Source organism: Centruroides vittatus, unplaced genomic scaffold (genome assembly GCF_030686945.1).
Source record: "Centruroides vittatus isolate TY-2023 unplaced genomic scaffold, ASM3068694v2 contig_914, whole genome shotgun sequence".
Lineage (NCBI taxonomy): Eukaryota > Metazoa > Arthropoda > Arachnida > Scorpiones > Buthidae > Centruroides > Centruroides vittatus.
In genome coordinates, this window is record NW_027122603.1 from 208152 (window position 1) to 223106 (window position 14955).

The 14955-nt window shown below is 29.0% G+C and overlaps 2 protein-coding genes across 3 annotated transcripts in view; both read right to left on the reverse strand.

Annotated features, from left to right (window-relative positions):
- Positions 1-14955, reverse strand: part of CycY (cyclin Y) — a 47843-nt gene that overhangs the window by 23238 nt on the left and 9650 nt on the right. The window contains exons 2-3 of one of the 2 annotated variants that reach the window (XM_067281279.1): positions 241-442; positions 76-150 (exon numbers count right to left, since the gene is read on the reverse strand). In XM_067281279.1, coding sequence (XP_067137380.1) covers positions 76-150; positions 241-382 — 217 coding nt within the window. In that variant the 5' untranslated portion in view covers positions 383-442. Of the gene's footprint in view, positions 1-75; positions 151-240; positions 514-14955 lie in introns of both variants that reach the window. The other variant, XM_067281278.1, reaches the window with a different exon arrangement.
- On the reverse strand, positions 4946-5995 carry LOC136984353 (histone-lysine N-methyltransferase SETMAR-like). Its single transcript, XM_067281302.1, has one exon. The coding sequence runs from the start codon at positions 5993-5995 to the stop codon at positions 4946-4948; it is 1050 nt and encodes a 349-aa protein (XP_067137403.1).

Sequence of the window (14955 nt, forward strand, 5' to 3'; positions counted from 1 at the left end):
AGTGGGCCAGGCCTGATTTAAATGATTATTTTCATAAAATAAGAAAAATTAAATTCAAAAATTAAAATAACTTACTTCTAACATCACTTTTTGATCTCTGCATAAATAATGGTCCTGCAGTTGGATGTGTGGAGGGATCAGTTTCAATATCTTTAAACATAACAAAAAAAAATTAGTTTTAAATAATTTCATTTTATTTAAAACTTAAAATATTATTATTTATCATATACTATATTTTACCCTCTGGTTCTCTTTCACTAATATGCTGTAAATTTGAAATGCTCTCATCTTGATGTACTTCTGCTTCTGGTAAGTAACTATCTTCTGCTCTTCTATCTACTCGAGGACTACCACAAGTACAGCAAGAAAGTTTATTTCCCATGCTGTATGTAGTGAATTCCTCAAGTTTTCAGTCTACTATGACTAGGTTAGTAGCATTTCACTAGAATATTTTAAATTTCGTCAAGCTATAAGCTTGCAACAAATCTTCAATGTTATATTCCATTGAAAAAACTAGGGGGGGAAAAAAATGTCATTTTAATTTTAACTGTAATTATTATTATTATTATACAGTTTTTAAATTTAAAAAGAACATTAAAATCCATGAGAGTTCAAATTATCTTAGAAATCTTATGTTAAAATTACCATTAAATTAATAATAATTATTATGACACTGATTGGTTTTCTGAGTGAAGAACAAATACTTTGAATAATTTGTATATACACATTAAAAACATCTCTTTTCAAAGAAATTGTTGGAAAAATAAATTTATAATGATATTACCTATAATTATTAGAAAATAATTAAGAGCCTTAAAGACAGAAATGACAAGACTTGCAGAATTAATACATAAAAATTTTCTATGTATAATAACCACTTATAAAAACCATAGGCATGTGTGCATTTTAGTTGAGGGAAAAAATACAGAAGGAAACATCTCCAATGCAATCTTTGACTAAAATAATAATAATAATAATAATAATAAAACTCTTTTAAACTGAAAATATCTATTATACCTTAATTTTATTTTCAATGAGAAATAATCATCAAATATTACAAAATCTATGATAAAATGGTTATTATTTGTATGTCAAAACTAGAACAATGCAAATAAAATGATCTATACTTTTAAAAAGATATTAATGAGTTATACACACACACACACATACATATACTCTTCTTTAAATATATATCTGAAATGAATATACACTTTTATAAAAAAAAACTAATAAAATATTAAGACAATAAATTAAAGAAACATCAGGAAAAGAATTAGTGTAACAAATCATTCTATTAAAATGAGAATACATAATAAAAAAATAAATAATTAATAACCTATTGTTCAAGTTATGAAGGTTAACATTATACCAGTAGATGTCTAAAATTTTTCAAAAAATTCATTCCTACAATTTTTCATTACATATGTATATTTAATGCATAAAATAAAATTACAAAAGAAACGTTTTATAGAAATGCATTTATTAAAATAAAAAACTCATAATATAGTAATATACTTATGCACTTCTTTTTTAATATAATAATTAACAATACAATATATTTAAAATATAGGAAAGTTAAAATTGATTTTTATCCTTTCAAGCCCATGGACCCGTGACAATTTTCTACAGACCTGTATTTAAAAACCCCTGCATTAGATACCACATCATATACTAATTTATAGATTTAATATAAAATTTCTTTTAATTTTTAGAATTCTCACAAAAATTGCCATCAATAATTTGATATTTCTCATGAGAAACATTGTACTACACAACAAGTTTCAATAAATAACATATATAAAAATTACAACAATTGTGACCACCATGCATAATTACAATGCAAAACTTTTCCAAGAATTTAGAAGTTATTTATATCACATTTTTGTCAATCATGAAACAGTGAAGTCAGCTTGAGAGAGAGTACAGTACCTTCAGAATATGGTGTCATGCTCCATTATCTGAACTAACAAGATCATACGAGGAGTAGTTAATAGTATTCAATTATCTCCACTTTTTCATGTCTTGGGAGCTTTCTGTAACTTATAACACATTTGAAAATATTAAAATTCATTATCACCTATTTTTACTGTAATTACATATTAGTTTCCATTTTTATATTATCAATTTTATTGTTCTAGTGCATAATCAGCAAAAACAATATCTTTACTATTCACATTACTTTCACTTCTTCCCAGAAGTACTACACAATTGTATGCTTAACTGAAAAGATATGAACATCTTTACACCAAAATTTCTGAATGCTTTCTAACAAGATGTACAGAATAAAAGCATATAAGAACAGTACCACTTTAAAGTAAGGTCATGTGACCTCTGAAATCTGATCAATAATCATTTCTTGCCTTGACCCCTTAGAATGAGGACATATATGTCATCTATACTGTTTGTTCTTATATGCAGGCTATCAAGACAAGGAGAGCTGGGTATTTTTCCCAGACTCTGAGAAAACTTAGGGAACTGGTTCCTATCCCTATAAAATTAGTACCTCTAAAATTACTAATTTTTTACTAGCAAAATCTTTGAAACTGCTTCTTATTAATAAAAAAACATTCTATGTATTTCATTTGTTCACAAAAAAGGGGGCAAAATGGCAAAAGGGGCCTGCTCTATCTCCAGGCCCCCATACAAACTCTCAACGACCCTGCATATATATTTTATAATACCTGTTTAATATCTAATTGCTTCTCATTTGTGTGTCCAATAAAACCCGTTCATTATGATTCTGTAAGAAATCTCTTGACTGCCCATTTATTAGAAAACTGACCAATGAAAGGTTTCACCAATCTCCATATAACACAGATTATACCATAAGTGAAGAGTGTCATGTCACCATGTTCCCTAGTATCATAAAATTAAAGACAGACCCATATAAATCTTCCTTAGGATAGTGTTTGCTTATGCAGATTGGTGCTCTAAACATACCACTGACATGATGTTCTTTTAAACAGACTGTCTACTTATCCATTACTCTGTTAATAAATGTCCTGCTAAATAGAAGAGAAAAAAAAAAGTATGAGTGAGTGCTCTCTTAAATAAACTACACTCTTTCTTATCCAATGTTTTGTTAAGTGGCCACAACAGTATTGTTTCATAAATTTTATGATAAATGTGCAATTGTTGAAATGCTTTTTAACTCTTTAAACTCTAAAAATTTCCTCTTCCTATGTACAGTACCTGGATACAAAACTGTTTTTACCCCTGAAGCTAGGCTTTAACGAAGGGAAATGGTTCAGTCTTCTTCCTAGTAGTAAAAAAATTCAAATTTGTTTTAAGTGGAAGAATGGCAGGCAGGAAGAATCGTGGTTGTCTTGCTGCTATTACTTTTGCCGTTGTTTAAATTTTAAATTTTAACATTAAAAAAAATGTATTAAAAAATTAAGTGAATATATTATACACAAAACATGAACAAAAAAAAGTATAAACAGTTATAAAGATGTTTAAAAAAACAACAGATTTAATAATATAAAATCTAATCTATGTTAAAATTAAATATACAAAACTAACAAAACATTTGGTAAATAAAACATCCTATAATATTCAGTCTTACCCATTAAATGAAAATGAACATTTTGGTTTATTTTGGTTACTTCCTTCCACATGGAAGGACGTAACCAAATTAAAAATAAAATTAGTTTGTAAAGTAAAACCAACAACTGCCTTCAGCAGATTTTGTTTCAAATAGATTAAGGCAATTTTGGCCAATTTCATGTTTAAAGGCTTAAATAAACTTTACAAAAACTCAACAATCACCATCAAATCACAAAACCAAAGTTTTTTCCCAGTTATTTTACTGTTTTATCTTGTTTGTGTATGTTTAAAAATAAACAAACTTATGTGTTAATCCAAACATAATTTATTGAGAAAGTGGCTTGAAGAAAGAATAAATGCTTGTTTTTTGACATTGATTAGAGTTGGTAAAGTAACTATTAAAGCTATAACAAGTTTACCTAGCCACCTAACTGAATACAGGTCTTAGATACACCTAAACTTTACAAATTTAAAAATAACTTATTTATTTGTATTTCAATAGAAACAGCTCATTTTAATTTAAAAATTATGAACTATTTATAGTATTTAATATTTGTAATTTGGTTGCTTTGTTATTTCTGTTATTAAAGCAATTAAAAATAATAAAATAAGATAAAATAAGAACTATTTTGTTATCTGTAGTTTTATATATATGAGGACAGATTTTTAATCAAAAATCTTCCAACCCTATTAACTTCCAGTTTCCAATGCACATGTCAACTGTCTTCATTGTTCAGTATCATCACAGTGTGCAAAATGCTGATTATAACACAAAGTGTATGAATTATATAGTATATATATGAAAATGTATACTTAACTGTATACACTTTCATACATATACTATATAATTGTAACTGTATGTATAAGTAATGTATGTAAGTGAGACAGTAATGTAAATGCTTTACATAGTAACCTCATCTACTAAGATTATTGCTGATGATTCATTAGGGATTCATCTGCCATTAAATATAGAGGACTATGAAACTATAACAGAATCAAATAATAATAGCAAAGAAGACATACAACTAGAGTAAATACAAATGGCAATGAGAGGGTAAATCAAGCAAATCTCCAAACAAACAAAATTAAAAAAGGAACTTATTACATATGCAGATGAACAATTTATCTAAAATAATAAATCTATTTTATATTGCAGTAAAACCAGTTTATGTTGGACATCTTAGATTCCATAAGAATATGTCCAATTTAGACAGATGACCAAGATATAGTTAGTTTCTGTCCTTAAAGCATGGAAATTAATCTAAATTTACAGGCATAGTGTGCTTATTCTAAGATGTATAAAGTAAAATGTGTGAATGTTTTTGAGTAAATACGAGGGTCGTTCAATAAGTCCTTAGAAAAAGATAGAAAAACAAATTATTTTAAGTAGATTTTTTTTTTATTTTTCAACATAATCTCCTTTAAGCTCTATACACTTTTCCAAGCGTTTCTCCAACTTTTTTAAACCATCTAAAAAGTAAGATTTTGGAAGGTTCTCAAAATAGGCATCTGTTTGAGCGATGACCTCCTCGTTCAACATGAATCGTTGTTCGTCGAGCCATTTTTTTAAGTTTGGAAACAAAAAAAAGTCACTGGGGGCCAAATCTGGTGAATACGGTGGATGTTGTAATAATTCGAACTTTAATTCCATGATTTTGGTCATCGAAACTGAACAGGTGTGCACCCATGCATTGTCTTGATGGAAGAGGATCTTTTTCTTTTTCAAATGAGGACATTTTTCCTTGATTTCTTCGCACAACCGATGCAATAATGATGCATAATATTCTCCAGTTATTGTTTTTCCTTTTTCCAAGTAATCAGTATAGATGATTCCGCATGCATCCCAAAAAACCGTGGCCATCACCTTCCCGGCCGATTTCGCTGTCTTTGCCTTCTTCGGAGCCCTTTCACCTTCAAAAACCCACTGTTTTGACTGTTCTTTTGTCTCTGGAGTATAGTAATGTATCCATGTTTCATCCACAGTTATGTATCGACACAGAAACTCATCAGGATTGCGACAAAAAAGTGCCAAAATAGCCTCAGAGTCAACCACACAATTACGTTTATTCTCCACTGAGAGCAAACGTGGCACCCATCTTGCTGAGATTTTTTCACACCCAATTTTTCGTGCAAAATAGAAAAAAACCGTACCTTGTGATATGCCTGTGGCCTCAACTATTTCACGCACTTTGATTCGTCGATCACTCAAAATCATATCGTGGATTTTGTCAATCATTTCGGAAGTAGTCACTTCCACTGGACGTCCCGAACGATGTTCATCTTTTGTGGACGTACAGCCACGTTTGAACTCATTTACCCAATTGTAAACAGTTGCAAACACAGGAGCAGATGTGCCATGAACTTCATCCAACTCAGCTTTGATCTCTTTCGGTGTTGAGCCTTTTAAATATAAGTGTTTAATCACCGCTCGAAACTCACTTTTTTCCATTTTTCTAAATAAACAAAAGTTTCTTGCTTCAATCAACAATAAAAATTAAACCATGCGATGAATATGACTGAAATTTTCACAATTGTCCAATGAGCCATGATGCTTACTAAAAATGTGCCAATTTTGATGCTACGAGCGCCATTATTGGATTTTCTAAGGACTTATTGAACGACCCTCGTAACATTTTCAACTTTTTGATTTTTCTGTGGGTACTGTACAGTATTAACATTTAAAATATGAAAACAATCACTATTACAATCATTTAACTTGTTTCAGCTTTATTACACTGAAACATTATAATATATTTTGAGAAGTACTAATAGTCACACGATGATTTAATGGGATATGACAATGTGACAAACATATGGGCAATCTGCCAAGGGACTAGGCAATCTCTCAGGAAGACCTATGATAAACTGGCTCCTATTCTGATGTTAGACATGTGAAGAAAACCTGGGTAACTGCACATGCCAGCCTGTTTGTATGGAGCCAACCACTGCCCACTTGGCCATTTCAGTGACTTTATCCACATGGCCACTGGTAAGCAATAGTCACACAAAAGCCAGATGGCTAAGGTGAATCAGCTTACTGCTTTGGAAGACCCTAAATTGAATCCAAACTGGTCACCAAACCCAAGAATATTTAAAGAGAGTGGCAAGCTGTCTTATTGTGAATCTCGCTAAATCCATCATAAGTTCAAATATAGGCCTTGTTAGTGTCCATAGAGTGGAAACAAAAATATGAAAAAAAATTTTATATACAATTTACACTCAAAGGCTGATGTAGATTCAGAAATGTCTTAAAACACAAATTACAGTAGATTCAAACAATGAATGCCAACAAGCAGCAGACAAAAGTCACCAATTTTTTCCTCCAAAGCTAAAAAAACTTAGCCAAATTTATAGCCAATTGTCAACATAACTTTTCAGATACAAAAATAGACTGAACTAGCCAATTTGGGACAAAGTAGCCCTAGTCTCTAAGAAATAATGAGGTTATTGATAGTCAGAAAAATGTGGAAAATCTCCCTAAATGCTACAAAAAGGATGTTGTCATAAGTTTCTTATAAGCTTTTAACTGAGACCTTAAAACTGGAAATCTGTATAGAAAATTTCTGTGAATGTTCAATTTAAATCACAAGTGTCCAAAATTCAAGGTAGAGAGATGTCCAAGACAGATTATCTATCATATACATGTAAAAATATAGGGATTGTCTGGTTTCATGTGAAAGTGTTAAAGGTATTAAGGTGTGCAGGATATAGTGTTGTCCAAATTGACAGGTTTTACCATATTTGGAAGATGACAACAATGAATCAAAGTAAATGTTATTCCATTACATAAAAAAATAAGACAAAACAATTGCAAAAATTAATTATAAATTATTCATAAGGATTTCTTGTTAAATTATTATACTTATCTAGCTTTCATACTAAAAATTTTCTGAGAGAAAAATTATGAATTAAAAAACACATACTGTAACTCATATCAGACATAAATTTTAAGAAAAAGTCGTAGGGATCATCCATAAATGATATTTTTTTACTTTAATCTGTTCTTTACACAACAGTTTTGTCATTCTATGAATAGTAGAGACAAGTTTTAGGCATGTAAATTTGATTTTATTTGCAATAGTTAGAAAAATTTGAAATTTTGCTATGTAAAATTGTAAGTCAGATAGAATCTTCTGGTCTCACCTCATGATTTATCTGACTGCATATGTATAAAAACATAAACTGACAAATCATTTGTAACATAGTGAGAATGTGATGTTATAAATTCAACTTTACAGTCATAAATTGCATCAATCATTTTACTCTTAGTATAACAGATAATAATGTGCTATCAACCAAAGCAAGGTAACTATGTGTTATATATTTACTCTTTGCTGTCTTTTAAATTTAAATGCATATTAGAAATTAAGGTGTACACTTCACAGGAAATGCACAGATTATGTACAGCCTATTGTGTTAATAGAATATATAGGTAGCTTTGTTCCAAAAAAGTGCCATGTTATGCAAATCTGTGCTATATGAAACAAAAGACTAATGCAAAACATAGGGTTACATTCCAGAAGTTAGCAAAAGTATACTATTCTTTTTCATTCCTAAGAGAAATATGTTTATTAAAGCAATTGATAATTTATTCTCAATCAATAATTAATTAATAATCACAATTAAAAAAGTACTGTATTATGCATTAATATTAATTTTAGTTAAACAAGATCATGTTCTTTTCAAAAGTATCGTCATCATCAATCTTCTTCAGGTAAAAGGTTTTGAATTGGAATGTTCTTTGAATATTCCAATAGAACCAATCACAGCCAATGTCACATTGGTAAATGTGACACTCATTCTGAAGGTGTAAAACCTGACAGTGATGAACAATGTGTTCAACAGCCAACCATAATTGATGCTGTGATGCTTCTCATGTGCATCAGGACTGCCAAACTTAAAAAGTGCTTTATGAAGTATATAGGCCTATTGCAAGTGTACCCGTATCAAAAATCACATAGCTTAAGATCCAAAAAATGAGGTGGCCAGGCAGTAGGAAATACACAATTACAGTAGAGCATCAATTATCCGACTTAATTGGGGACTAGGGTTAGTCAGATAACTGAAAAGTCAGATAACCAAAAAGTATGAAAAAATACATTATTAGTATAGTGTATTAGGCCTGGTTTAAATACTAGCCTTCCTTTCATGGTCGAGCCAGTGCTGCCAGCTAAAACATGCAAAAATTTAACAAAAATAATATTAAAGTAGCCAAGACATAACCAAATATTGTAGCGCCACATCACAAGCAGACATTTGAATTTGCCGACTAGAACGTGGTCGGTTAATTGGGGATCGGATAATCGATGCTCTACTGTACTCTGTTATTGATGAAATGTCACAAAAATTACTGTATGTAGCATTCAATATACAGAGATGCTCTTATATGAATGTAGTTGCTCAAGGTATTGTCGCTACTGCATTTGGAATGTGACAAGTGTTGAACTTCTGTTATCACCATCACAGAGCATGTCACAGGCCTACTGGGACTAGCTAGTTCAAAGAATGATCCAATAATAAAGATGGCTGTGAATCCACACCAGACTAACTTTATGCAGGGGCAATGAAATCTGCTGAAAAACACAAAGACTCCAAATTCAATATTCATGGACAGTTCAACAACAGCTGTGATAACATCTTCAAGTTGTAAAGTGATAGATTTTAGATTTGCACTCTAAGCAGGTTGTCTTCTCATATGTTGTTTTCTCAAATCAAGTAATCAATCAAAGTAATATACAAAGGAATATCATGGTTATTTTTGTAATATTGTATAATTTTGTAATTTTTATATATGTAATTTAAGTTACATGCTTATGTGCAAGATACAATTCGAAAATGTTCTATTTCTTGAAGTTAAACATTCTGTTCTCTATGAATGATATTGCCTGTAGAGGACAGTTATAAACCATGAAAAGTACTTGGAAAACAAATCTTTTTCTGTAAAATAAGACACAGTTGTGTAGCCTAGCTTTTTATATTTGTATTTGACATCTAGAGTTATTTATATTTTATTGATTATTACATCAATAATTATTTTTTGTAACTTTCAATAATATTTTACAAAATTTCAGTAATATTTTTAAATTATTGGGACTCTTAAAAATACATTGGGCCTAATTATTGGGACTCTCAAAAATACATCTTGGGAATTTTAAAAATACAAATAAAATATCTCTTAAAAGTTTTTTTTTCTTCTTTCATTGATCATATAATAAATTTTTGTTTCTCTAAAATTATTAAGTTTATTAATAGTTAACTTAATTCATTTCATTTTCGTTCAATCTTGACATTAAAATATCCAAATTTCTGAAAGAATATTAATCATCATTTAAACACACAAAAATTTAAATATTTAATATATTTTATAAAATTTATATTTAAATATGTTTAATATTTAAACTTCCCAATTTTATTCATATAGATCATGTATTCATGATTTACAAGCTATCTATGTTATTTTTGATAATTAGTCAAAACTATTATATTAGTACTCACTAAAAACCTTTTAATGCAGTATATATTAAGGCATATATAACTTTTATGCCTTTGTATCCTAACTTATGTATTTATACTTAAATTGTCAACTAGGACTTGATTTATTAACTAGGACTTATTATACTGGATAACTGGTTCTGCAAGTTAAATAATCAAATCAGAAAAAACATTCTTTTATTTATCACCTGTTTTTTCTGATTTGATTATTTAACTTGCAGAACCAGTTATCCAGTATAATAAGTCCTAGTAATAAATCAAGTCCTAGTTGACAATTTAAGCATAAATATGCAGTATATATAACTTTAGAAACAATTCTCACTAATAAATACTGGTACATATAAGCTTAAATATATCTTCTACAACCTTTAGATTTCCAGTACACAATGAAGATAGTCACTGAACTAACGTTTTCAACCTTCATCAGGTTCTTTGCCATTTACAAAAATATATAACTTTATTCTAACATTTTTGATCATTTAAAATGATCAAAAATGTTAGAATATCTTAAAATGATCTTATGGAAAAACATTCTAATAAGAACAAACATCTAACTATTTTTTAGAATTTTTTTTAAAAGTTCATATTGTTATTAACATAAATAATTCCATAAATAAATAATCAAATTAATACATACAATAAAATAAAACAAAACTACATTAAAATAAACCAAAATACATTGGTAAATAAATAAAATAATATTGAAACTTCAATGAGTAGTGCTATGCAACAAAGTTTTCCATGCTGCCAGAATTACGTTAACGTCCTTGAAGTTAATTGCCTGTTCCTTCAACATAACCTTGTACGTGACAGAATTCTGCATATTTATTTGTTGTTATTTTCTGCACACTTTGTATTATTTCAGTATTGTTCCATAGAACAGAAACCTTGAGTACAAGTCCTCAAAATCGAGCACTGTGCACATCAATAAAGCTAGAACCACATTTTTGCCACCTATGAGATTTCCTGATAGAAAGATCAGAAACTTGAATGAAATTGTTTCCACAAATACTGGAGTTGGCACATATTGTTTCATATTCTTTATTTTCTTCCAATGACATGACATATATACAGAATAGAGGGGTTCCAATGGGGAGTCTGCTTTCTGGGACACTACATGAAATGGTTGTAATGATGTTAGAAGATAATGTCTCACCAAAATGCAATGAAAAAATCATTCTGTACACCAGGTATAGAGATAATGTATTAATAATATAGAGAAGGAGGCCTAACATAGTGAACTTCATCAACATGAATTCATAAGGTCTAAAAATAGGATTGAAACAAGAAAGTAATAGGATTGCACATTTTTTAGACAGAGCTTAGGCTTAAAGAAGGGATGATTAATACAAGCATCTTCAGGAAACCAACATATAATCCATTTTTAATTCCATGGGCATCCAATGACTCAATGAACACAGTTAGCAGTTAGTACAAGTTAGCAGCCTTCAGAAACTAGATAAGAAGAGCCCATAAACACTGTCAATATACAAGACAGAGATAAGGAACTGGAATATGTCAAAACTATGAGGCATTGATATGGATATAAATGTAAGAATATGGAAGATATAATAAAGATATATGCAAGAAAAGAAAAGAAAAACACAAGGAAAGAAACAAATAATGATAATTACAGTCATGAAGTATAGGGCTCACCTCTATAATACGTACAAAAAGTTAAATAAAGCTACAGAGAGAAAGATAACATTTAAAAGGAATCCTATAATATATAGATTACTGCATAATGACAAAGAACCAATAGATCCATATTACACTCCAAGAGTTTACATAATCACCATAATGGACTGCAGAAGAAGAAAAGAAATTATGTTATATAGGGGCTACTAGGAGATCGTTAACAGAGAGAATAAAGGAACATAAAAATGACATCAATAAATCCAGCTATAGCACAGCATTAGCAACATATGTACTGGTTGACCCCCAATTGATTTCTGTTCTATGGAACAATGCTAAAATAATACAGAGTGCAGAACTCTGGGAGCATAGAAAGCTTTGCTGCGTATCACTAATGATTGAAGTTTCATTATTATTTTATTTATTTATGAATATATTTTGATTTATTTTAACATAGTTTTGTTTTATTTTATTGTATGTATTTATTTGATTATTTATTTATTTATTTATGGAATTATTTTTGTTAATAACGGTATGAGCTTTTAAAAAACATTCTAAAAAACAGTTAGGCATTTGTTCTTATTAGAATGTTTTTCATGTTTTTTTTCATTTAAAATGATTGAAAATGTTAAAAAAATTATATATACTGCACTAAAAGGTTTTTGAATGAGTATTTTATAAAAGTGCAAGTGCAGTTTAGAAAGGAGTAAATATTATATTAGTTCCACATGGATGAATAACCTGATATTTTTTGACATCATTAGGAAAAAGTTTAATTTTAACATGAATGAATAAAAGATTTTTTTTGTTCTACTACTGTACATTATTATGATGTCTAATTACTTAGTTTTAGCTTTCCTAAAAATAACATGCAAATAATTTTCTTTCTAATTCAAAGTATAATGAATATGGTTTTATATTAGTTATATCTTGATTCAGAGCTTAGTAGAGCTAAAAATTTTAAGGGGTGCAACTAAAAAGATTAAGAAATACTGAATATTATTTGAATAAAACTGCAACACAAGAATACACAAAATTATATTTTATAGTATACGACTGTCAAATCTATTATATGAATAATAATCAATGTTTGAGTCATTAGTTTCATATAAATGTGAAAGAGAAAATCATATTTTATTGTATTATTATATATTCAAAACATGGGCTGTATGGTTTAAATTTACACTTATGCAATGACTGGCTTTAGTTTACTTTTAATTACTCATAAATAAATTTCAATTGTTAAAAAAAAAATGGATATTAGTAGAAGAAAGCACAACTGTTTGTTTACACTCTCTGCTACATCACTGAAGTTTAGAAGGAATAACTGACAATACATCCCTACTAGTGCAGTTTCAAAGATTTACATACACCTTTGAACTGAAGTGTAGCACAGACAGCACACAAAACAAACATCTCAACACTGCAGTAGATAAAGCAACATCTACCCTTAAAGACAAATGTTAAAATTTGCCTGGCTTTTTTGGGTTACATTTGCATTGATGTTATTGGTAATTCAATAATTAAAAAAAAAACATCCTGCCTTCCTTTCAACAACACATTCTTCTTTATACAAGGTATATTGACAGCATCCTTAGTATATAGCATCACAGACCTAATATCCAGGATTTCATAATTTCACAATATATTTCTAAAAAGTTTGACTTTTGTACTGGTGTAATCGAAGAATTCACACTCAACAACTCTTTCTAAAATTTATATTCATTTTGACTCAAATTTTGACTTAAACATATTCATGTATTTCACATTTTATGTGGATGAATTTTTCCTGGTTTACATTTTTCATTATTGCTTCTTTTGCATTTATCCATAACTTTAATTCTGATATGTAAGCACAAAAGTCTTTTGATGCAACATATATTAGAGATGCTTGAAAATGTTGACAATATTTACAATACATTTCATTTAAGATATTCCACAGTCAAAAGATGCTAATCTCTAGAGACAATGAAACTATCTGATATAACTGCTCTCTACAATTCAATGGCAAGACTAACATATTCCTAATCTATAAAAATTCTCCAAGAATGTTACGTTGAAAGATATTATTCAAAATAAGAGAAATGCTTTATTGTACCCAAACAATGAGCCGTGACTCAGTGACATATTAGACAAATTAATGTCAAATAAGATCTATAATCAAATTCTAACTAAAGTGACAAGTATTGAAAATGAACTCTAGTGCTCAAGCATACATTTAAATAAAAACTAACACATCCGGCTTTATAATGTTATTTTTTTCCATAGAAACTTTTCAATTCAACACTTAATTAATGGAGTACTAAAAGTTTGTTCTTTTCAGATGAAATTGTCTCAGTTTATAGAAAGAAATCATTTCTCTGTCAATATCAATTTCATTTTTCTCTTTTTTTTCTTGTTCTCATTAATAACAAATAGATTAAACAAATAAATAGATCAACAAAGTAAGACAAAAGAGATTATGAAGATTGAAAACAATTAACTTAATACTCAAAAAATAAATTCTAATTATGATTAATCAGTTTAACTATTTAGTTACCTCCAAAAGATAGCAATATAATTTTTTCTAGTGGACATATTTTGTAATTTTTATCAATTTAAAAACAGTTCAACAATAGAATCAGTTGTTTTTAATTGATAGTTTGATTTTAGTTAAATCCAGTCTTCTGATTAAATCTAATGATATTCTATTAACTGCATCTTTACTAAGAGTGCCTTCTGAGATTTTATCAAAAGAAAACAAATGCTGTTGTAATGAGTGATGAATTAGGGAGGGGTGATCATATGAATATGATTTAGGTAGGAACGTATGAGTGCATTTAATTAATAAGCTCTAAAACACACCAAGTGTCACATGTTTTTTTACTTCAAGCTGGCCAGTGAGTATGCAAATAACAGATGCCTCAGAATAGAAATGGTCAATCTAGTTCCATTTTTAGAACTGGAATTGATGGAACTGTTTCAAGTGCAGAACTGTCAAAGTTTTACAAGGATCATTACAAAATCCTATCAAGATATGATTCTACCACCCTATTTTCCTAACTAGGGTGGTAGAATCATATCTTGATAGGATTATTGTTTTAATGCAATGGAAAAATATACAATATATTAAATTGTAATCTAAAGTTACTGTACATATTTTGTTATATATGCTTATCTAGAGTTACCATACATAAGCATAATTCGTAGTCACATGAAATTACCAGTCAATGTAAAATTATTCATAATTTTACCAGTCCATGTTGAGAAAAAAGTTGAGAAACACTTCCTTGGAGAACTTTT

What these genes read in the sequence shown, in the direction of transcription:
- LOC136984353 (XM_067281302.1), bottom strand. Translation starts at nt 5,995, where the DNA reads ATGGAAAAAAGTGAGTTTCGAGCGGTGATTAAACACTTATATTTAAAA.